This window comes from Notolabrus celidotus, chromosome 6, assembly GCF_009762535.1.
Source record: "Notolabrus celidotus isolate fNotCel1 chromosome 6, fNotCel1.pri, whole genome shotgun sequence".
NCBI classification, from domain to species: Eukaryota; Metazoa; Chordata; class Actinopteri; order Labriformes; family Labridae; genus Notolabrus; species Notolabrus celidotus.
This window is the reverse complement of record NC_048277.1, coordinates 26,988,472-27,011,375: the sequence shown is the minus strand read 5'-3', so window position 1 is coordinate 27,011,375 and position 22,904 is coordinate 26,988,472. Positions and strand designations below refer to the sequence as shown.

The following is a 22,904-nucleotide window of genomic DNA, read 5'->3' as shown; positions in this document are numbered from 1 at the left end:
TAGCAAAAAATATAACCCCAAAATCTAACTTAAGAAGAAAAAGAAAAGTTTAGATCAATCAACAACTACTAATAATAATACTGCTTATTATTTCTAAACTAAATAACAACTAAATACAAAAAATAAACAAATAGCTGCAACATATATATTGAATGAAAATCTGAATATATGGAATGAAAATCTGAATAGGCCTATATTGAATGAAAGTCTGACTATATGGAATGAAAGTCTGAATATATTGAATGAAGTCTCAATATATGGAATGAAGTCTCAATATATGGAATGAAAGTCTCAATATATGGAATGAAGTCTGAATATATTGAATGAAAGTCTGAATATATTGAATGAAAGTCTGAATATATTGAAAGTCTGAATATATTGAATAGAGTCTGAATATATGGGATGAAAGTCTGAATATATGGGATGAAAGTCTGAATATATGGAATGAAGTCTGAATATATTGAATTTCAATATATGGAATGAAAGTCTGAATATATTGAATGAAGTCTGAATATATTGATTGAAAGTCTGATTATATGGAATGAAAGTCTGAATGTATTGAATGAAAGTCTGAATATCTACATCTACATGTAAGTACATCTACATGTAAATATACATGTAGATATACAATGCAACAATTCTCAAGCAGAATTCCATATTTCTATTTTTTGTATTATTTAACTTCTATTTTATAATGTAAAACTACCTCTGCAACTCACCACTGCACTTTATCATATTATTTTAGCCTGTACATATTAGTCAAGCTATTTGTTGTTTCTTTGTATTTATAGCTAAGGTTATTGTTATTATATTTTCATTTTATTTTTTTATTGTAGTTCTTATTCTTATTCCTATTCTTATGCCTTGTACAAAGAGAGCACAGTTTACCAAAGTCAAATTCCTTGTGTGTTCAAGCATACTTGGCGAATAAAGCTGATTCTGATTCTGATTCTGCTGATTCTGATTCTGATATATGGCATGAAAGTCTGAATATATGGAATGAAAGTCTGAAATGGAATGAAAGTCTGAATATATGGAATGAAAATCTGAATATATGGAATGAAAATCTGAATATATGGAATGAAAGTCTGAATATATTGAATGAAAGTCTGAATATATGGAATGAAAGTCTGAATATATGGAATGAAAATCTGAATATATGGAATGAAAGTCTGAATATATTGAATGAAAGTCTGAGTATATGGAATGTAAATCTGAAAATATGGAATGAAAGTCTGAATATATGCAATGAAAGTCTGAATATATGGAATGAAAGTCTGAATATATGGAATGAAAATCTGAATATATGGAATGAAGTCTGAATATATGGAATGAAGTCTGAATGTATTAAATGAAGTCTGAATATATGGCATGAAAGCTAAAATAAGTACTTCATTCCATATATTCAGACTTTCAGGCTGTTGTATCATCATTTCCTGAACGGCTTGCCGTATATATATATATATATATATATACACATACATATATAGTATATACATATAAATGTCATAACTTAGAGATAATGTAAAGTTTCAATGAATGCCCTTAAATTATATTACACGCAATTCGTCATAGGCTACCTAAATTCCCCAAAGGCTGTGCCCCTGTAGGACAGGTCCTGCTGCATCGTTTTCAAGTTTCTCACTCAAAATATTATGGGGTTCACCTTAGTTACCGTTGCCTAGAGGAAAAATAAATATCTCGCTTCTCATTGGTTAAACAAGAGTACGATGTCCTTTCTAGGAAATGTAGTTCACTTAAAGTCAAAGCCGGGAAGCTTTATCGTATGAATGAGACTCAATAGAACTCCAACTCCCATGATTCCACTCTGAGTCACTGTGTGCGCAGTTGTTTGTAGCTCCAAAGAGACGCCAGTAGCTTTTAGCTGAGGGACATTGAATGACTTTGTCCCCGTGTGCGGCGGCAGGGTAAAGAAAGTTGCCTATCTGACGGGTTGGGAGAATGGAGGCCCTCATACCTGTCATTAACAAACTGCAGGATGTGTTTAACACAGTCGGCGCAGACATTATTCAACTGCCGCAGATAGTTGTTGTTGGAACTCAGGTGAGAAACGTCACTTTGCTTCAAGGCTAGCGAGTTAGTTAGCCTGCGCCAACTTCTGGTCTGGCTTTCCTCTGCTTACAGTTATTCTTTCACTTTCATCTGGGTGAAGTAAACAAAAGAGAATAGATTGACCAGACTTAGCTGTTTAGCACAAATCCTACTTCACTATTGTAGCAGATGAGTTAGCTCTAGCAACATGTGATCTCGTAAACTCAAAGTAGCAATGTGTGTCTGTCATAGTAAAACCAAACATCCACTTAGCACTGAGATCCCTACCTGAAAATTAAAGTCACTATGTTGTTGATAATGAGATTAAATGTGTCTAAATGGACTATAAGCACATTCTTTTCATCTTACCATTCAAGCTAGCAAGATTATGTCTTATCAAAAAGCATGATTATCTGTGTCTTGAAAGTATGCTGTGTGATACACCTGCCTGAAGCTTTTAATGTCCTAGAAAAACAGAGTTCTTCTTTCTTCTTTATAATGTGAAGGTTTATTTTCTACCTGATTGTTTTACTGGTTGTTGTTTTTTTTAAGTGTTTATTTTGATTTTTCACAGTTTGACACAGTTTCTACATTACTTACCATCTATGTAATGAAAGGAAATAATAATAATAATAATGACGAAATAAATAAAACAAAATAAAATGAACATTTATATATAAATTAAATACAAATATAAAAATATATATAGTAATAATTAGGGTTGCAAAATTGCAGGAATTTTCAAAGTTGGAAACTTTCCATGGGAATTAACAGGAATAAACTAAGAATTTTCTAAATTGAAGGTTGGCTTTTAAGATAAGAGAAAAGATAAGATATTACTTTATTGATTTTTTTACCCAGACATAAGTACAATCAAGAAGAAGTTTCAATAAGTAAAATAAAATAAAATAAAATAAAATAAAATTAAATTAAATTAAATAAAATTAAATAAAATGAGATAAGTACGAATAAAAATAGATGAATAAAGCTAGAATACAGTTTAGATATATACAATGTTACAATGGAATTTAGATTAGATAGAAGTAATTGCAGGCAGTATTAAAAAATGGTTCAGTAGTGACAGGTTGACATGGTATGATTATGGTCGGTAATGACAGATTAAGCAATAAATAAAAATAAATATAGGTTTGTAATATGACCGTGAGTTGTAGTTACAATAATAATGTAATATAACATAATATAATATGGCAAAGATAATTATATAATACAGTACATTATGCATTATAATGCCAGCAACAGTCAAGAGAGTCAGTTCGGAATGAGATGATAAATAGGGAACTTGAATATAGTTGGGGGAAATATATTTAAGCATAATCCTGACTAAAACCACCAGATTTCATGCAAGCACAGTTGAATATCTATGCTATTTCTCAATCACATGAACATAGCACACTGCTTACTGCAGGGCTATTGAGACCACACCCCCTACATGCACTGTGCATTCCTCCATCACATGCATAGATGATTTCTATTTTGGATGGATGTCTGCTTGTAACAAAACAAATATTTATGCTTGGATATGATACCTTTCCCTTTAGTTACCCTCAAATTCCATAAATTCACATGGAAAGTTTCCAATTTGGAATATTTACAAATTAACTTCCTATGGAAATTTACCTGAAACTTTCCAGAAATTTCCACCCCTTTGCAACCCTAGTAATAATACAAATGAATGGTAAAAAACCCCCCAGAATAAGACATAATCCACTGACAGACATTTCATGCAGGGGTCAGGGCCAGCCTTATAACCATGCTCTATGCTGAGCTCAGCTTCGTCCTGCAGATCGCATGGTTACATGTCCAAATAAATTCGAATGCAGTTCCATCTTTGCATAAAAAAGTTTTCAGATTTGCTTTCATCTGTTCCATGATGTAGACATGCTTTAGTCTCTGTTTCCACTGAGCAGTTGTTGCTGCTTTGTGTCCTTCCAGTTAATAATAATAATCATTTATTTTGGAAATCAACATAATTATTGTTTTTCTTTTAATGTGTTTTAGTTATATGTTGTTAACCTGAATAGGGTAAACATACTTCTCAGTGCAAATCAATGTATGTCAACAACACAAACTACTAATGATCATGAACTTGAATCACACATTCCAAGTGCGTCCCTGTCCACCGTACTACCATGTGTATTCGTTAGAGCCTAATTGGTTTAAAGTGGCAGGTTATGTCTAACACGTTTACTTTCATTGGTCAGCTAATAGGATGTGACTGTCTCAGGTGCTTTGGCAGACCTCCGCGGGTGTTACAGTGAGACAGGGCAAGCCAGAGGATGTTTTAAATGCCTGATTTGTTGTTATGTTTATCCTCGCCTGCAAAGACCTTCAGTTAAGGACATTTGAAACTTATACCACCTAATACTTCATGTCGAGGCTTTATAACCCGTTAACCCTGCATGTTCTTTCACCAGAATAAGCCAAAATAAGCCATGATTTACTGACACAAAGCAATTAACTGATTACATTTTTAGCTCTTCGACTACTAAATCTGTATCAGTCCATTACGGGGAAATTTACCAGCCAAGTAAGCTAAGTGAGTTATTTCAGTTTACAAGATCTCATTAGAGATTACTCTTTCACACATGTCATCAAACCAGAAGTATCTTCCAGGTGGCATCCATTGTTTGTGTACATGAGGGCTGTACACAAGCTAAAGCAGCCATAGAGAGAGGTGCAGCACTGTTAACTCTTAAAAAGCCATCCCAAAGAAACCTCTGAGACCACTCAAAAGATCTATCCTCTAAAGGGTCCCAATGAAATGACACAGGAACCTCTTTTTTTAAATGCAGCTGAATGTTCAAGAGTGTCTGGTCCTTGTGTCCCAAACAGTTAACCAAAGTACCGTGTGTTTCTTTGTCAGTCAGCAGGAAGGAAGGACTGAGTTGCCTGGTCCCTGAACCTTTAATGCTTCAGTCCCAGCTTATGGTGTTGTTGTTGATGCTTTTTTTCTACAGAGCAGTGGGAAGAGTTCGGTTTTAGAGAGCTTGGTTGGCAGGGACATCCTACCACGTGGCACAGGCATCGTCACACGCCGGCCCCTCATCTTACAGCTGGTGCACATCGACTCAGAGGACCGTAGGAAAACCAATGAAGAGAATGGTAACGTCACTGTCACCTCTGTTGTTTCTGTGTTTGTGGAGTCATTGTTACTCTTACAAACTGAAATACTTAATATTTACTTTTTATACATACACAGATATTATGTACATATTAAAGCCACACATGATGATTTAGGCAGAGATAGTATTTTCTTTAAATCTATTAGGTTCTCTCCAGAAGACAAATTATTTTCACATGACCTTTCTTCTACATGCCCAAAAACCTATTTTGACTGTTTCTTGTAATTTATTGGTCACATATAAGAATGTGATTTATCAGCAGTAAGCTGATATAAGCCGTCCAATTCATTAGTCCAGCTCTAATATGAAATTTTCATTGTTTATTGTGTTTTTTGTAGAACCATATAAAGAGCTGTGATATTAAACAGACCAATTCAAGTACATTTGCCAAATAAATTCACAGGGATATCTACGCATCTCATTCAAACCTGTCTTCAGACCATAGACTGAATAAAATATGGACGTAGTATGCGTGACATCACCCATCTGTTTCTGAAGCGCTGTTTTGAAGGCGATCGGCGGCGGCAGCCATACTGCTGCTGTCCAGCGATTGAGATGTAAAGAGGTGGGGGTTTGAGCCTCCTAGCCAACAGCTACAGTGTTCCCGCCTGTCAATCAAGTCAGCTGTGCCTCTCATTGGAAGACTTGTAATCTCAATATCTTCGAAATTTCGCCCCTTACAGTGTGTACCGATCAAGAAATGAGCTATCCAGACTACACTTGTCTTTTGTACCAGGCTGTAAACATGTTTATTTCTGCTGTAAAGATCTTCTTTTTTGAATTGGTGTGTATGTGGTTTCCAGTACTTCCTGAGCCAGCCTCAAGTGGATCCTTGATGAACTGCAGTTTTTAGCACTTCCGCATTGGACTCATATTTTTAGACCGGAGGTTGCCGCTTGCCCAAAAACCTATTTTGACTGTTTCTTGTCACAATTTATTGGTCACATATAAGAATGTGATTTATCAGCAGTAAGCTAATATCAGCCGATATTAGCCATCAAATTAATTAGTCCAGCTCTAATATGAATTTTGCATTCTATATTGTGTTTTTTGCAGAACCATATAAGGAGATGTGATATTAAAAAGACCAGGGGCCTCATGTACAAAGGGTGCGTACGTACAAAAACGTGGCGTACGTTCTTTTTCATGGTAAAGTTCAGATGTATCAAGAGTGAAATGACCGTGGAAATGTGCGGTGCTTCGCGCCAACTTCATGGCTGGCACACGCACGTTTCTACAGCTGTTGATCCTTGCGCACAGATTCATACATCTGGATATTTTTGTGCGTACAATGTTTTCTGGATTTGAGCGTACGCCATGTTTCAGTAGGAAATCCATGCAAGTCTTTGTACACGAGTTCCCAGTTCAAGTATTTCAACACTACATTTGCAAAAAAAATTCACAGGGAGATCTACGCATCTCATTTAAACCTGTATCCAGACAGTTCGCTTGAAGTAACTTACAATAATCTGACTTTTTTTATTATGGCTCCATTGCTGAAGAATTCTTTACACAACTTTAGAATGTTGTTGTAATATAAAAGGTAAAGTAGTATAACTCAGAGCCAGCACTGTCACCATCCATTCCTCTGTGGGGGAAAAAACACAGGGATAAAAAGGGAGCCAAGATGCTGCGGACATTCAGTGCTGTCCTCTGGGAACGGCCTCAGTGTGACTCTGCATTGCTGCAGTGCCGTGCAGGAGCAGCAGATAGCCAGGCTAACCCTTTTGTCTCCTGTCATCTCTCCTTAACCACAGAATCCAAGAGAAATGGGCGCCTTTACAGAGGTCTCCTTTTCCTTTTTCTTTACCCTATTGTGCTCGTGTATTACATAACCTCTCCCGTCTCCTTTGCCCATTCTGCCCAATCCTGAGCTTGTGTTTATGGAGCTTTTCCAAAGCTGCCAAATCATGTGGCTTCACTCTAGCTAGCCCTCACCCTCCCTCCATCTAGGCTGGTCTCTGTCTGTTAAAACGAGTTCTCATATTCCTGTTATAGGCAATCACTCTTAAAAGTCATTAGTACTTTGATTCACACCTCCTTAAAGCTCACCTGTGATCGCTTTGAATACCAGATGACTAACAGACTCCACCCTTGTAACGCTGTTCCCTTATTTATTTTTTTGCATTGATGTTTATCGCAGCAGAAGTATGAAGTGTGTTTTTCACAGAAGTCGCTGCTTCCCCAGATTCACTTTTATTTTCGCTTCAGGCTTTTATTTGCTTCCACAACTGTTGTGTGAAAACAACAGTTGTTCCTTTGTGTATTTGTTTTTGAAAACTCTTAAAGCTGTGGTTCTTTGCTCTGAGGAGTTTTTCCATCCCATGTCTGCCCACAGAGAAATCCTCCCATGAGACATCTAACATAGTAATAATAGTAACTCTGATCCTTAAAGGCCACATGTGTCACATCAGTAACTAAAACATCTGCTTTCAACCTCGTGTTTCTGCAGGCATCGAAGGAGAGGAATGGGGCAAATTCTTACACACAAAAAACAAGGTAGAGTTGTCTAAAAAGAGCTTCTCATCGCTTCTTATCTGTACTTAAAGAAAAATCTGAATATTTAATAAACTGAGTATAATCGTGAATTATTTAGCTGTGTATCCTGTATTGATTTACTTGCCTGTATGGATTAGCTATAGGAGTAATGTTGTTTTCAACATCACTATAATCTAAAATGAGATCATGCACACCCTCTCTGGAGCTAAAAATATGTATACTGCTGCAGGGTAAATGTCATATAAGGTTGAGTGTGTCTCGGGTGATACATACTTTATGTTAGTACCCTTATGATGTGGTGAAAGCCTCATGACACACTGCAAATTAATCTTGTTTTTCATCCCTCTGTTTTTATTGTTATTTGTGTATCAGCTGTCTCTGCTTGCATTACTAAGATTCCTCTCTTTTGCCCTCCATGATCAAATTGTTCTTCCAGATCTACACAGATTTTGAGCAGATCAGGCAGGAGATCGAGGCCGAAACAGAAAGACTTTCTGGCAATAACAAGGTGTGCTAATTACACTTGCCAAACAAGAATTTTTTATCTGTGGACAAACTGGAAGATCTCTAAATACCAGCGTCTGTCAGGCTCTAAAACATGCTAGAGTGACTACTTCTCTTTTCCTTTCCCTAGGGTATAAGTGATGATCCCATTCACCTGAAAGTCTTCTCACCACATGTAGTGAATCTCACCTTAGTTGACCTTCCCGGCATTACAAAGGTGAGATGGGTTCTTGTATTTTGCCTCCACATGTCTTTGACTCAGAACTGTGGACTCGAATGATCCCACACATGAATGTTGGTTGATGTTGAAATGATTTATGACATCAGGTACCAGTAGGAGATCAGCCAAAAGACATAGAGATCCAGATCAGAGAGCTGATCTTCAAGTACATCTCCAACCCAAACTCCATCATCCTGGCTGTGACTGCTGCCAATACAGACATGGCGACCTCAGAGGCTCTGAAAGTGGCCCGAGAGGTTGACCCTGATGGTAAATAGCATGTTTTTACTATCCTGTAGCCACTGCAGTTTGTCACTTCTTGTGTATCATAAACCTATGACGTTAAACTTCTCATCATATGAGCTTTGAGTTTCTTCCTTGAGCTGTTTTTTTTTACAGCCAGGTGTGTGTGTCTTTGTCTTCAGGCAGGAGGACGCTAGCTGTGGTGACCAAGCTGGACCTGATGGATGCTGGCACGGATGCCATGGATGTGTTGATGGGCAGGGTCATTCCTGTCAAGCTGGGCATCATAGGGGTAGTTAACAGGTAACACTGTGATTCAGTATGTTGGCTAATACTTTTACAAACAAGTAAAAGATTATGCATTCATTATCATTTAATATCAGGCAAGAAAGACTCCCTTTAAATACATTTGATTGCTATAAGAGGTTTTTAATGTAGTGGTAGGTTATTGTCTCATTCTTGGTGTTGTCACCATCAATGAGACAAAAAAGAGGCTCAAGGAAAAAGGGTAACGCAAAAAATATAAACTTTTGCTTTTCATCTTTTCAATACAGTCACAAATCACACAGCTGTGGCAACAAATCTCTTTAAAATTTACATTAACTGAGAGAAGAAAGGAGACCCACCCGCCATCCCGCCCAAAACCCACAGACTTGATTGTGTTCATTATTAAAGAGCGTATACTGCAATTACAACGGATTCCCGACTAAACAAAAGCTGCACATCATCGTGTTTAATCAAGGTTGAGTGGACATCTGGCATAATCTCAATTAAATTTTAATTTATTTTATTCTATCATATTTTATTATATATTTGCACTGTGTTTACGTATTTTAGTATTGTATTTTAGTATTGTATTGTATGCTATGTTTGTCATTTCTGCTGTTTCTGATCTGTACAGCACTTTGTTCAACCCCGGTTGTTTTAAACGGGCTCTATAAATAAAGTTTGAGTTGAGTTGTCGGTCATACAAAGAACCCTTAAGTCATACCAAGGACAAAACTATTTCTATAAGTGTGTTTTTCGTATTTATTTTGTCAGGAGTCAGTTGGATATCAATCAAAGGAAGCTGGTGGCAGACTCAATACGTGATGAATATGCCTTCCTACAGAAGAAGTACCCCTCCCTTGCAAACAGAAATGGAACTAAATATCTGGCTAGAACACTGAACAGGTATTGTGCTTGGATTTCTTTTATCAGAACTTTGTATCAGACTTATAAAATATAAAATGTGATATTTACTATGCATACAGCTGAAGTCCATTACAACTTTTTGTCTTTATATCCTAATTAAACTGTAAACTTCTTTGTTGTCCTTAATACAGGCTACTCATGCACCACATCAGAGACTGCCTCCCTGAGCTGAAGACGAGGATCAACGTGCTGGCAGCTCAGTACCAATCTCTACTCAACAGTTACGGTGAACCCGTTGATGACAAGAGTTCCACCCTGCTGCAGCTCATCACCAAGTTTGCTGCAGAGTACTGCCACACCATAGAGGGCACAGCCAAGTACATCGAGACAGCTGAACTGTGAGTCACACCACCCTCTGAGCTGCATGTGCCTTCATACTCCACTAAGAGGTGCTAGCGTCAACACTTTTATTGTTGGTCAGCAGAAATCAAATGTGTTATGCTATTTTCTTACTTTTTTGCTCAGATGTGGAGGAGCCAGAATCTGTTATATCTTCCATGAGACATTTGGTCGCACATTGGAGTCAGTTGATCCTCTCGGTGGTCTAACAACCATCGATGTCCTCACAGCAATCAGAAATGCAACGGTGAGTTTTTGCTTCTGTTTCAGGGTGTTCTCATTTTAAATCGGACATTTTTTGATGACTAACAGACTAATCTTATTTAACAGGGCCCGAGGCCTGCTTTATTTGTGCCTGAAGTATCCTTTGAGTTGCTAGTGAAGCGGCAGGTGAAGCGTCTGGAAGAGCCCAGCCTGCGCTGCGTGGAGCTGGTTCATGAGGAGATGCAGAGGATCATCCAGCACTGCAGCAACTACAGTACACAGGTGGGAGTTACACACACACATATACAGCTAAAAGACAGAAACACAAAAACACAGTGAAAACACAACTAACACTGATTTATTTGCCTTTCTCTGCAGGAGTTGCTGAGGTTTCCTAAGCTCCATGATGCCATAGTAGAAGTTGTCACCTCATTACTCAGAAAGAGACTCCCCGTCACCAACGAAATGGTGAGGGCCGACTCAGACTTAACACCACCAAGAATCTTTATCTGGATTTATTTGCACTGTGATCTGATTAATCCCTTCTCTAAATCCTTTTCAGGTTCACAACCTTGTTGCCATTGAACTTGCATATATCAACACCAAGCACCCCGACTTCGCTGATGCCTGCGGTCTCATGAACAACAACATAGAAGTAAGAGATCAGCATCTTTCTACATGAGAGCTTATCTCTAGTTTTTTAATGATTCTTTGCCTCTAAAATAATCTCAAGCAGATAACGTCTAGGGTATGAATTTGTTTTTCCTGGTAGACTATTCTGTCTTTGCAAGATGGTGTTAATATATGTAAATGTAAAGAAACTGTAAAAGGTTGTATGTCTTCTCTTCCTTTAAGTTAATGATGTACATTTGTCAAACGTCTGGTTTTATAGGAGCAGAGACGCAACAGAATGAGAGACCTCCCCTCTGCTGTCCCTAGAGACAAGGTACAGTCAGAAACCATGACATACATTACACTTATGTTTCCTTTTTACAGGTTTTATTCCACTCTTGAATATTTGACGGTAGTCCTTTTTCACTCATAATAGAACCATCTTTAAGATTGTTAGGCATTGAATCAAAAAGTTATTCTCTTTATTCTCTCATTAAATAGAAGCTTGTATAAATGCTGCCTGTAGCTCCTGTCCTGTCCATTTTCTGTCCACTCTTTCCTTCCATGCTTCCTCTTTCTAGTCCCTTAAAGGCCCAGGTGGGCAGTCTCTCTCACCCACTGAGTTTCCTGCCCCTGAGGGCGAGCTTGCCAAGGTGTGTTTTGTTCAGTCACCGCCTGCCCCCATCTGCACTTTGCCAATTTTAAGCCAATCCCTAAAATACGTGTTGCACAAGGTCACAGACTGTATAAATATGGACGACATGACAGTTCAACAGAAGTGTAGCCAAGCGATTTAGAGATTGCCTTACTGCCAATGGGACATGGGTCAAACTATAAAATCTAATGACACAGAAAACAGATGTTCCTCAAACAAGGTTTCTGTCATTACGGTTACTTCTTATTTAGGGCCCTATGAAATCTGTTTTATATTTTTTCAAATTCTGTTTTTTACCCTTTACACTTATTTTAACACCATATAGTGTGTGCGTTTTGTGTCAGTGAATAAAATGTCTGTTAATGAAATGCAAAAATCCTTAAATGTATTGATGTAACACATCATTGCACAATTTTTTGCCCAGTATTTCAAGTCAAATCATAGTGCTGTAACATAACAATTTACCAATAAGTGCTATAAGTACAAAGTGCTTATAATTTTACATGGTTTCCAGTAAAAATAACAACTGAATGTAAACACGAGTCCATTTAAAAAAAACACCAAGTGCTCAATAAGCTTTTTGTTTCTGTTAACATAGACTGTGAACACAACACTTCATTTCAGTCTGTTATTTGTAACAAAGGTGCTTCTTAAAACAACCTGTAATTGAAGAAAATGCATCAAAAACAAGGCAATGATGCAGCAAGGAATAAAACCTGAGTTGTACTTTACTTTGTGAAAAAACATTGTAACATTGTAAACATCAGCTCATCATAAGTGATTGCCTAAAGACAAGTATTATAATACTAGGACTAGCTAGTCCTTGTGAGGTACCATCTCTCTCCATTTAGGGTTTCCCACTGCCCCGTGACATTACGAGGAGAAGGAACCTTTGTCTGGGGAAATGTTTCCGTGGACCGCTTATTCGTGGCACCACCCGTGCATCTCCTCACAAACACTCACCCGGCCCCTCCTGAAATAAACAACATGTCAAAGCGGCCTCCAGAAACACCGGCTAAGTCTGCAAAAAGAATACGAAACTCGTGATGACAGCATTTCAGTCACATTATGTCAATTTCCATGATATTCTGCGTTTAACAGTAGATTCCGTTTTTATTGGTCAATTCCGCAATTCCGTCCGCGGTTCCATGAACGCGGAAAACATAGGGCCCTACTTAAGCTGATTTTATGTCCAATTATAATCTTTTTATAGAAGTTTAGTTTTATTACTTATCTGATGCTAAATGTGGGTGTGTTGACAGGATCAGCAGATTATTGGAGGAACATAACATAGTGTAACAACATAGCATAAATACAAGAGTTATTGCACTGTCCATAACTGTGAGTGTCTGCTTTTGAACCGACGGAAGAACTCTGAAGACTCGGGCTTCAAATACACTAGATATTTTGGCATCTCTTTTGTACAGAGAGCTGAGGTGGAGACATGTCGTCCATCTTTATATACAGTCATTGAACCAGGTTGGATGTGCCTCAGTGCACCATGTATGTCGTAGGCCGAACGCCGGCAATGTCCCCCTCGTAACAGTACTGATGTGACCTTTAACCTCCAGTATCTAACGTACAGCTAATCCCTTTCCTGCATGCTGGTAGCTGTAGCTGAAAAACATGTTTTTGGCATGTTTTGTTAGACATGGAGAGAAACTGAAATAGGTTTGTTGCTTATATCACTTACTTAGTACTCTGTGGTGTCCTGTAAATCTGATAGAAACTTGTTGCAGTTTTTTTTGACATTGTCCACAACAACCATATACAACCAGGAAAGAATGACCACCGTCATTGATCCTGTATGGCACAAGTTTAACAAAAGAATCTCTATCTTGATGTGATGTTCCCACATCTTAAACCTTAGTGATCAGTATTTTCCAGTCTGCTAACAACTTGATGAACTTCTTTGAATAAAAGACAAAGAAGGCCTGAGGCATGCTATTTGAATGCATTTTATCCCACAGTTTCATCAACCTTGTTATCTGCCGTCTCTTATTCTGACAGGTTACCAGCTGTAGCATTAATTGGTCATAAGGCTACCTGACACATCCTTGGTCCTTGTCTCTTTCCTTCCAGGCAGCATCCAGCGGCCCTCAGAGCGGCTCAGTCAGCGACCAAGCAGACGGTGGAACAGGAAACTGGAGGGGTATGTTGAAGAGGGGAGAGGAGAACACAGGAGGAGACAGGGCCTTTTCTATCCCAGCCCTCCCTTCCAGCCCACAGAAGGGCCACGCTGTCAACCTGCTAGATGTGGTGTGTAACCTGCTTTTATAAACATGAGGAAAAGGTTTGGGGAAAATCTTCCATGGCACAATATGTTAGTCAGATGATTTTGTTCATGGAGCAGAAATACAGCATGTTTACACTTAAAAACATAGATATTTCTCGTCATCAATATTCTCCTGGGCCATATGGAGAACAAATGAGAACTACTTTGAGAAGAGGTACTTGGCCACCTCTCACTCCTGTTATCAGGCAGTAACACCTCATGGTGTAAAAACTGCCTTCTCATCTATGCTGTAAACAAATTGTTGGTATGCCATTACTCACTGAACAGTTGTTCTTTGCTGATTACTATAACTTTCATCTGCCAGGTTGAATCTGTTTTCATTTAGATGAATTAAAAACTATATTTTATTGTTGCCAGCCTGTTCCAGTATCCAGGAAGTTGTCTGCCCGGGAGCAGAGAGACTGTGAGGTCATCGAGAGACTCATCAAGTCCTATTTTCTCATCGTCCGCAAAAACATCCAAGACAGGTACATAAACTCTTTACCCATCAGAGCATCATTTTTTACATAATCGGTCTCCTTCTGTTTGCTTAGCTTATCCTCTTCCTTCCCTCTCTTTTCAGTGTACCAAAGGCAGTGATGCACTTCCTGGTGAACCATGTGAAGGACTGCCTGCAGAGTGAGCTGGTGGGTCAGTTATACAAGACGGTCCTGCTGGACGACCTGTTGACAGAGTCCGAGGACATGGCTCAGAGACGCAATGAGGCTGCTGACATGCTCAAGGTAAACACATTCATGAAGTGTCAGTGCGGAGTGTAAAAACAAGATCAAGTGTCACACTAGTGCACAACACATTTACTTTATAAAAGAAGCAACAGCTGGGACTTGTACCTTAACTGGGTGAAATTTCTTTTACCTTTTGAGGTTTGACCTCAAACTGTTATTTTGGTGTCAATATCCAGATTTTAAATTTGATGCCAGCAACATGTTCCAAAAAAGTTTGGACAATGGTATGTTTACCTTTTTATTGCATTACCTCTTCATTTAACAAGACTGTAAATGTATGGGAGCCAAGGAAACCAGTTTCTGGAAGTAAAGTGTCTCCATTCTTGCCTGATATAGGATGTCAGCTGCTCAGCAATTCAGTTTCCTTTCCTCCTACTTCTTCACTTTTTCTGATCAAATGTTTTCAGTGGGTGAGAAGTTTGGACTGCAGGCAGGCCAGTTTAGCACCCAGACTCTTCTACCATGAAGCCATGCTGTTGTATTATGTGCAGAATGGGATTTTTGCATCATCTTGCTGATAAGAAGCTGGGTTGCCCTCTCCTCTTCAGAACAGAGAGAGCAGACTACATGATTTCCCAAATGTCAGATTTTGATTTGTCAGACCAGAGGACAGTCCATCTTAAATGAGCTGAGGCCCAGAGAAGTCGCCAGCATTTCTGAATCATGTTTATCTAAATTTCCACTTTGCATGGTACAGTTTTTATGCTTTTATGCCAAGTTCCTTCATTATTTATTTATTTAAAAGTTATATTTTGGGCCTTTTTCGCCTTTATTTTATAGGACAGCTGAAGAGAGACAGGAAATGTGGGGAGTAGAGAGTGGGGAAAGACATGCAGTAGATGGTCGACCGGCGGGAGTCGAACCGGCGACCTCTGTGACGAGGACTATGGCCTCTATATGTGGGGCACTTAGACCGCTAGGCCACCAGCGCCCCTCCTTTATTTTTAAAAGATAGACAAAATCAAATATACAGGAAATTAAATGTTCATAACTTCATTCTCTATTAAAGGTACAATCACTTTCTACTGCTCAACTTACTGGAAGGATACTCAGATATTGCTAGTTAGGGTTTATAAACAAGTTTGTGTAGGAAATTAACACTTCAATATGTCCCTTAAAGATTCTTCTCAGGTTGTGAACATAAAACAGCTGTTAAACATTTCCTCTATGTTTTATATCTGTGTCCAGGCATTGCAGAAAGCCAGCCAGGTGATAGCAGAGATCAGAGAAACCCACATGTGGTGAGAGCGGCCCCCTCTTCAGCGAGCCCTCTGCACCCCAAACGGATCCTCGGGCCCTACCAGACCATCAAACCCCTGTCGAACGTCTCAGCACTTCAGACCACAGAGACGGCAACTCAAAAATGCACTGCTGCTGATGTGTGTATATGGAAACATAGTTTTTAAAAAGCGTGCAGTACATGTAAAACCCCCTCACTGCTGGCATCACATATGCTTCTGTAACTAGATTTATAAATTTTTCTTATGTTATTACAACATCTAGATAATGTTATGCATCACCACTATGTGGAGCCTTGCTGAGGAATGTCTGCTCTTATGTACATTTGAATTAAAGATACAGGTGGAAAACCTTCAGTTCAACATGTAGACGCTCTCTTTATCATGCGAAGTCCTTTAACCTCTCAGTGGACATGTCACAAAATGATCCGTCTGCTGACTTCTCCTAAGAACTTTACTTAATGTGGGTTTTTATTGTGAAAATACACCATCATTTTTACACTTTTCAGTATCCTTTATGTAGATCTGCAACTTTTCTACATTAGATTCATCATTTTCTTTTTATTTCACCTTATCGAACAAAACCTGAGTGAGCTGTTGCTGGGTGTTTCAGGGTGGGTGATTGTTTGCATTTTGGACTTCAATAACGGACAATCTGCACAGTTCGCAAGCACACAGCAAAGTGAATGTAATGACTTCTTTATTATTTTGCAATCATGGTAATTGACATGTAACCTAACACAACAGAACAATGAATACACATGTAATAGACCAATAGGCCAATCACTGGTGTCATGCTTTGCTTCTTTCCTTGTCTGGTTGCTCCTTTACCTCAGACGGGCAGCCATCTTGCCCTTGCCGCGGCCTTTGGCACTGAAAGTTTAGAACAGGTTGATGTCATTCTGTTGCATCAGTCAGGAAATCAATCAGAAATGAGTAAACGGGGTGTAATTTGGTTTGAGACATGACACTGGCTCAAAGCACAGGGTATGTTTCAATCACTCAAAACAAGAACAAAGAACAAACATGCAATCTGACCTTCTTTGACCTAAAGCTTCTTTAAGCAGTATGAGTCACATTAATGCAAACTTCAGCCACTGTTCTCATTGCTGCTTAAATCAAAGCTTTAAGGATATATTATAGGATGCAGTATTTAAGTATGTGTCCCTGATGACAAAAAAAGGACTCTCCATATCTTCCTTAGGTCGGGGAGAGGCTACTAGTGCCAAGTATTTATAATTGTATAAATTTGAGAAGTAGGAGAGCATTTCTTTGACATCCAATCGATCTGCTGATTTTTCTGAAGCGTCACAAGCGTGAATTGAAAAGATTATTAAAGTGAAGACAAAAAAAGGTGTGAAATTCTGATTATTGATGATTTATGGAGACGAGAAGCTGTGATTATTTATCCATAACACGCAGTTTGAGGTACAGTATCTTGATATTCACCAAATATATTCAATCCATGTCTTTAGCAGCAAAGTGACACTGTATTTTTCATCAATTTCTCATTATTAAAAGGGAATTATTTTATTGCAGTGATGTTTAAAACAAGATTATTATCATCATAAAAGTTTGTCCTCTAAGGGCTGAGCTGCATTCAAGTCACTAAATGTGATCATAGTTGTTGCTTCAAAATACTGAGTATGTTTGGAAAACATGAATAAACCTTACATTTACAATTTACACTCCATTAGTTATTGCAAGTGGTGATATGATTCAATGAAATATAATAACTGTGTTTGCCAGGTGAAAACACACACACAGGCTTTTGTTATTAGAAACTAGGAACACTTGCTTATTCTGGTGGGAACGATCACACTGCTAATCACAGCAGTGAGGATTATAATTGCTACAATGCTAAAGAGATAAAGATGTTTTGTTTCTTAAGAAGGATGAAGAGGAAAGTGAAGAAAGCTGCCTGACAGTGCTGCATTATTAAGGTAAGTTAACTTTGTGTGATGAAAGTAAGCTAATCTACAGTCTATGAAGCTAATGTGTTCGGGCCTTGTGTTTATCTTAGCTACAGCAAACAGGCTGGTGCTAGCTTGCAGGAGGAGCTTACTGCTGTAGAAGAATCAGTTTTACCTGAATGTATTTTAACATTTCTCTAGTCATTTTTGCTCACAACTGAAGTATTTTGTGACTCCTTAGATGCTTTTCGTGGTGGCTTTGATTCCTATTGTTATTGTTGGTGTTTGTTGATGTGTGATTTAAAGCTGCTGTTGGTAGAAATGGTGAAAAATACTTTTTTCTGCTGGGTTTGGAGAAAAGGTCCATAATACCCATCGGTACTCATCGGACTATTGTGAAATCTATGTGTTTTCCAATGCCTTTGTATCAAGCAATGTTATTATTCCCTTCGTTCCCGTTATGACCGACCAATCATAGCTAATCTCTAATCCTCTGTCCTCATTGGTTAAGGGGCGGCCCCTACTACGTACTCTGATTGGTTATGAGTCCAGCACTATCATGACTGCACACACCGATCTGTGTTGGGGGGCTAAGAGGAAATCTGGTTGGGTGTTGACATTTAAAGTCCCTCTCTCTGAACAGATGTTTACTCTGTGACTACCAACAGCAGCTTTAAATGCTGTTGCTTTGCTAAATAAGAAGGAAGGGAATTAATAGTGCTTGTTTTGTACATTAAAGTCTGCTAAAGACAGTTATTTTACAAGATAACCAACCACATTATTATTATATTTTCTAACAAATCATTAGAACCTGCAATAAACAATGCAGCACCCTTTCCCACCCATACCCATTAGCTCCCTCAGTAACTATTCCCTGCTTCCACTGTTCATCTAGACAGGGTTTTATACTGACCTCTGGTGATCCTGGACTCGAGCAAGAAGTTGGTTAATCTGAAAAACAAATACACATTGCTTATTATTTCACAGAACAGAGGTAGGATACCTGAAATGTCCAGCAGAGGGTACTAAAAGTAACATCTGTAAACCACCTGCAAGACTCTGATGTAGTTTCCTGAAAATAAATCTGTATATGTGATAATATTCTTTAAAATACCAGTTGTGTGAATGTGCAACACATGAGACATAATGTGTCTTCCAGGTAAAGTGTTTTGTATGATTTACATCTCAGTAAAGGAGATCATCCACTGTTTTTGCCATTAGGAGCAACATTATCAGGGAATGACTTACATCATACTTCTGTCTTCTGAGTTTCTCACTGAGATCAAACTTCTCAGCCTCCAGCCCCATCAGCCACTGCCACATCTCGTTGGCCTTCTCCCTGACAAACAAGCAGTCAATCGTCACAGTGAGAGCACATCCACCAATGCCCAGTGATGAAAGGTTTGTATTGATATAGAATCTATTGACAGTTTTTAAAAAGACATGAAACTGTGCAGAGTTCTGTCAGTCTTACTTCAGTTTGTCCTCACTCATGTGGTCAATGCTAAGAGGCTTCCTGCGGTCAGCCAGGATCTTCTTCTTCTTTTCCCTCTCAGTTTGTTTCTTGCCTCCTTTTCTGTTGTCACTCTGCATTGGATACATAGTTAATGTCAATGTGAGTGAAACCACAAGATAAGTACAGTCATAGTCACCAATGGGTGAACCCCATTAGCTTTATAGGTCTTTTGTTATTGCCTGAAATATCTTGACACTATTGCATCCGCCTGACATTTAAAATCCTTAAAGGATCACATTTTGAGACGTCAGTGATCTCTCCTTTTTTGAAGAAGTTGAATGACCTTGTGTCCAGCACTGAACTGCTGGGTCATGTTGGTGAGAGCCTTCTTCTTCTTGGCATCGTCATCGTACTTCTTACGCTGCTCCTCCATCTCCTTCCGCTCCTTTTCATCCTGTGTGAAGAACAAGTCGATCGATCAGATGAGAAACAAACCCTCATGTTGCCAGGTATATGATGAATTGTTCATGTGAGGATCTACATTGAACCCGCACCGCAAGTCTGGCCTGCCTCTCCTTCTCTCTCTCTGTCCGAACCCTTTGCTGCTCCGCTCTCTCGGCTCTGCGTTTCTCCTGTGAAAGAAACAAGTACAGTCACAGTTTGAACCAAACAGAAACACCGTGTTTGATCATGTTTGACTGACACACTTACAATTCTGTTTACGAGGGCGATGAGCTCCTCTTCCTCCTTCTTCCTCTGGATGAAGTGAGCTTCGATCAGAGACTGCAGCTCAGACAGATCCTTCTCCTGACGCTTTCTGTGGATGTCCTTCAACACACAAACAAACCAGGGTCACATTATCAGAACTTAACTGTGCATTTAGTAGTTTCTCTTTTAGCTTTTCCTCTTAAATTGTCTTGCCAGCCCATATACCCCCCCCCTTGCTTTGTTCTCTTTATTGTGGGTTTTTATGATGTTAAGCACTTTGTAACGTCTGTTTTGATAAGAGCTTTATAAATAAACTTTATTATTATTATTATATGTCTTTGCTTGGGTAAATGGACTTGGTAAATGAACTTGTACTTATATAGCGCTTCTAGTCTTTCTGACCACTCAAAGTGCTTTTACACCACTTGTCACGTTCACCCATTCATACCCATTCACTCACTGATGGTAGAGGTTGCTATGTAGTGACGGACCATCAGTATTAGAGTTCATTCGCTCACATTCACACACCTCTGAACAACAGAGGGAGCAATTTTGGGTTCAGTGTCTTGCTCAAGGACACTTCGGCATGTGACTGCTGGGATCGAACCACCAACCTTCAGATTGATAGAAGACCAACTCTACCCACTGAGCCACAGCCGCTTCTGTCATAAGATGGTCAACTTACATCAAAGTCCACTTTATCGCCATCAGGGATCTTTGGGGCGGCTATATTTGTCATGAACCTGTAGAAGTAAACAGTTTGTTATTTCAAAAAGTGTCAAACGTTTGGTGTTTAGGTGCTTAACTAAGGAAAGCCAAACTACTTACTTAGGCTTGGGCTTTGACTCATCTGGGACAAGGAAAGGGAAAAGGAAAATGGAGGAAAATGAATACGGTGAAAAGCCATGAGGGAGTATGAATTTTGAGAAAATTCAAAGAAAAAAAAGAATGCTCACCTTGTGCTGATAATCAGAAACATAAATGATCAGTAAAATGTTATAAAATGGCATGAATTAAATGAAAATATGTGCAGATGAGACTGGCTTACCTTCTTCCTCCCTAAAGAAGAGCACACACAAAGTTAAAGAATATATAAAAATGTTAAAACTTGAGTTTTATCGATATAGGAAAGACAAACATGTAAAAAAGGAGTACATACTGCACTTCCTCCTCCATGACTTCTTCTGTGTCCGACATTTTAGTATGGATGAGCTCTGCAAGATGGATCCCTTTTAGATTATTTTTAGACGGACAAATATATCTGATCATTAAACAGCATAGCAGAGCGTGAGGTGGCAACAGTTCAAACAGTTTACAATGACTCAGTAATGACACAAATATCCTGTCTAATAAAACGCTGGCAGAAACAGAAGAAGCATTTAAGGCTTTGACTGCACTAGTGTTAGCAATATCAATAATGAAATGCTCTTTTCAAAGTAAAAGTCCTGCATTCAAATCATTTGAATAATAAAGGAATAATGGGCGAAATCAAAGGAGTCAAAAACAGAGATGCAGGGGTCAAAGGTGTCCTTTTGGAAGGTGTGAGTTAAGCTAGTAATATAAATTCATGATTCATATCTTTTATACAACACATTGTTGTTATAGCAGGAAGGTTTTAAAGGGAGAAGGTGTAATATTCCCTCTGAGCAACATACAATCATGCAGGCAAATATCCTCAACTTGTCCTGAAATTACATTTACATACTTAGTTTATTCCAGTCAGGGTTAATAGTCCACTTTTATTCTATTAAGTTCTTATCAAAGTGAGTCCAAAAGTTAGGAATGTATCAGTACAACAGTCATATATGGTGTTGTAGAAGATGGCTTTATCCTTGCATATATAGTGAAGTATTAGAGAGTAGAACAGAAAGGAAATCCTCCTATAATACAGCATTAAACTAGTACTGAAGTGAGCCTACTTTGTTCAGTCAGGGGCGTAATTACTCCACTTTCCATCTTAGGTTACAAGTCCATCTATGGCACTGACCGTTTATGGTTATACTGTGAACGTCAGTCAAGTTATTTTGTGTGAAAACAGGCTGTTACTGTAGGTTGTTGCAAATATTATTTTATGCATAAACATCACTGAAAAGCAAGTCATCTTAATGTCTGTGTGAGTGGTTATAGCTGCAGTTCAGAAAAGACTGAAACATGGATGTGACGGCGCTCCTGTTAAGTGTTAAAAACGGCTCAGCAGAAAGTGAACACATTTTCAAATAAGGTTTTTTATCTCCAACTCAATATTTCTTAAACAGCTGGCAGTATTAAGATCTATGAATTAAATTAAAAGCATCAGTACAGACAGCAGTATAGCCCCTACCTGTGAGCCAGAGAAGAGCGACAGACTTCAGCTGCAAGACGAACAGGTTGAGCATCAAGGATACATAGTCCGGCCCTTCTTACTCATGTGACTGCAGCACCCTATGGCTGGTCAGTCTATTGTTAGACAGCTGGACACTACAGCTCTGTCTCACACACACAAACACACACACATGCAGACATTCAGCAGGTAGATTCCTGCCCTGGTATAATGGCCACCTATTCACTCAAGCTTTCACCAGCCACTCAGTTTTCAACACTTCATATTTTACAAGTAGTTAAGAAGGACGCAACATGACATTTCTCACAAATAGCTCAAACAAAACTACAGAACGAAAACTTTTTTTTTTTTTTTTTCATTTTTAATTGCTCAAGCAAGTACAAACAAAAGTTTCAAAAATTCAAACAAAGCATTGAACACAACAATACTGGAGACTAGTAGCCTAATACATTTTGGCAGAAATCAACTCATGTGCACTGATGACTGGCAGGAACACTAGGGTACAATTTAAAGTAAATTACAGGCATTTTTAAAACTGAGTGCATATTACCCCTGCTGCAATACAAATAAACTGCAAAGTTAC

General features: G+C 38.6%; 2 protein-coding genes across 2 annotated transcripts; one reads left to right on the top strand and one right to left on the bottom strand.

Moving 5' to 3' along the window:
- The first annotated feature begins 1,824 nt into the window (after positions 1–1,824).
- Positions 1,825–16,707, top strand: dnm1l (dynamin 1-like). The gene is made up of 18 exons (XM_034685372.1): positions 1,825–2,064; positions 5,031–5,175; positions 7,648–7,694; positions 8,131–8,202; positions 8,329–8,415; positions 8,526–8,688; positions 8,844–8,964; positions 9,703–9,834; positions 9,987–10,193; positions 10,321–10,441; positions 10,525–10,680; positions 10,777–10,866; positions 10,961–11,053; positions 11,291–11,344; positions 13,748–13,924; positions 14,319–14,428; positions 14,524–14,683; positions 15,875–16,707. The coding sequence occupies exons 1-18, from the start codon at positions 1,963–1,965 to the stop codon at positions 15,929–15,931; spliced, it is 2,094 nt and encodes a 697-aa protein (XP_034541263.1). The 5' UTR covers positions 1,825–1,962; the 3' UTR covers positions 15,932–16,707.
- tnnt2d (troponin T2d, cardiac) lies at positions 16,585–22,398 on the bottom strand. Its single transcript, XM_034685373.1, has 13 exons — positions 22,322–22,398; positions 21,161–21,215; positions 21,050–21,060; positions 20,958–20,963; positions 20,830–20,851; positions 20,687–20,744; positions 20,005–20,121; positions 19,848–19,925; positions 19,637–19,747; positions 19,312–19,424; positions 19,086–19,176; positions 18,751–18,788; positions 16,585–16,797 (listed from the first exon to the last, which is right to left on the bottom strand). Exons 1-13 carry the CDS (start codon positions 22,374–22,376, stop codon positions 16,752–16,754), a joined length of 801 nt encoding a protein of 266 aa, XP_034541264.1. The 5' UTR covers positions 22,377–22,398; the 3' UTR covers positions 16,585–16,751.
- Between the last annotated feature and the right edge of the window lie 506 nt (positions 22,399–22,904).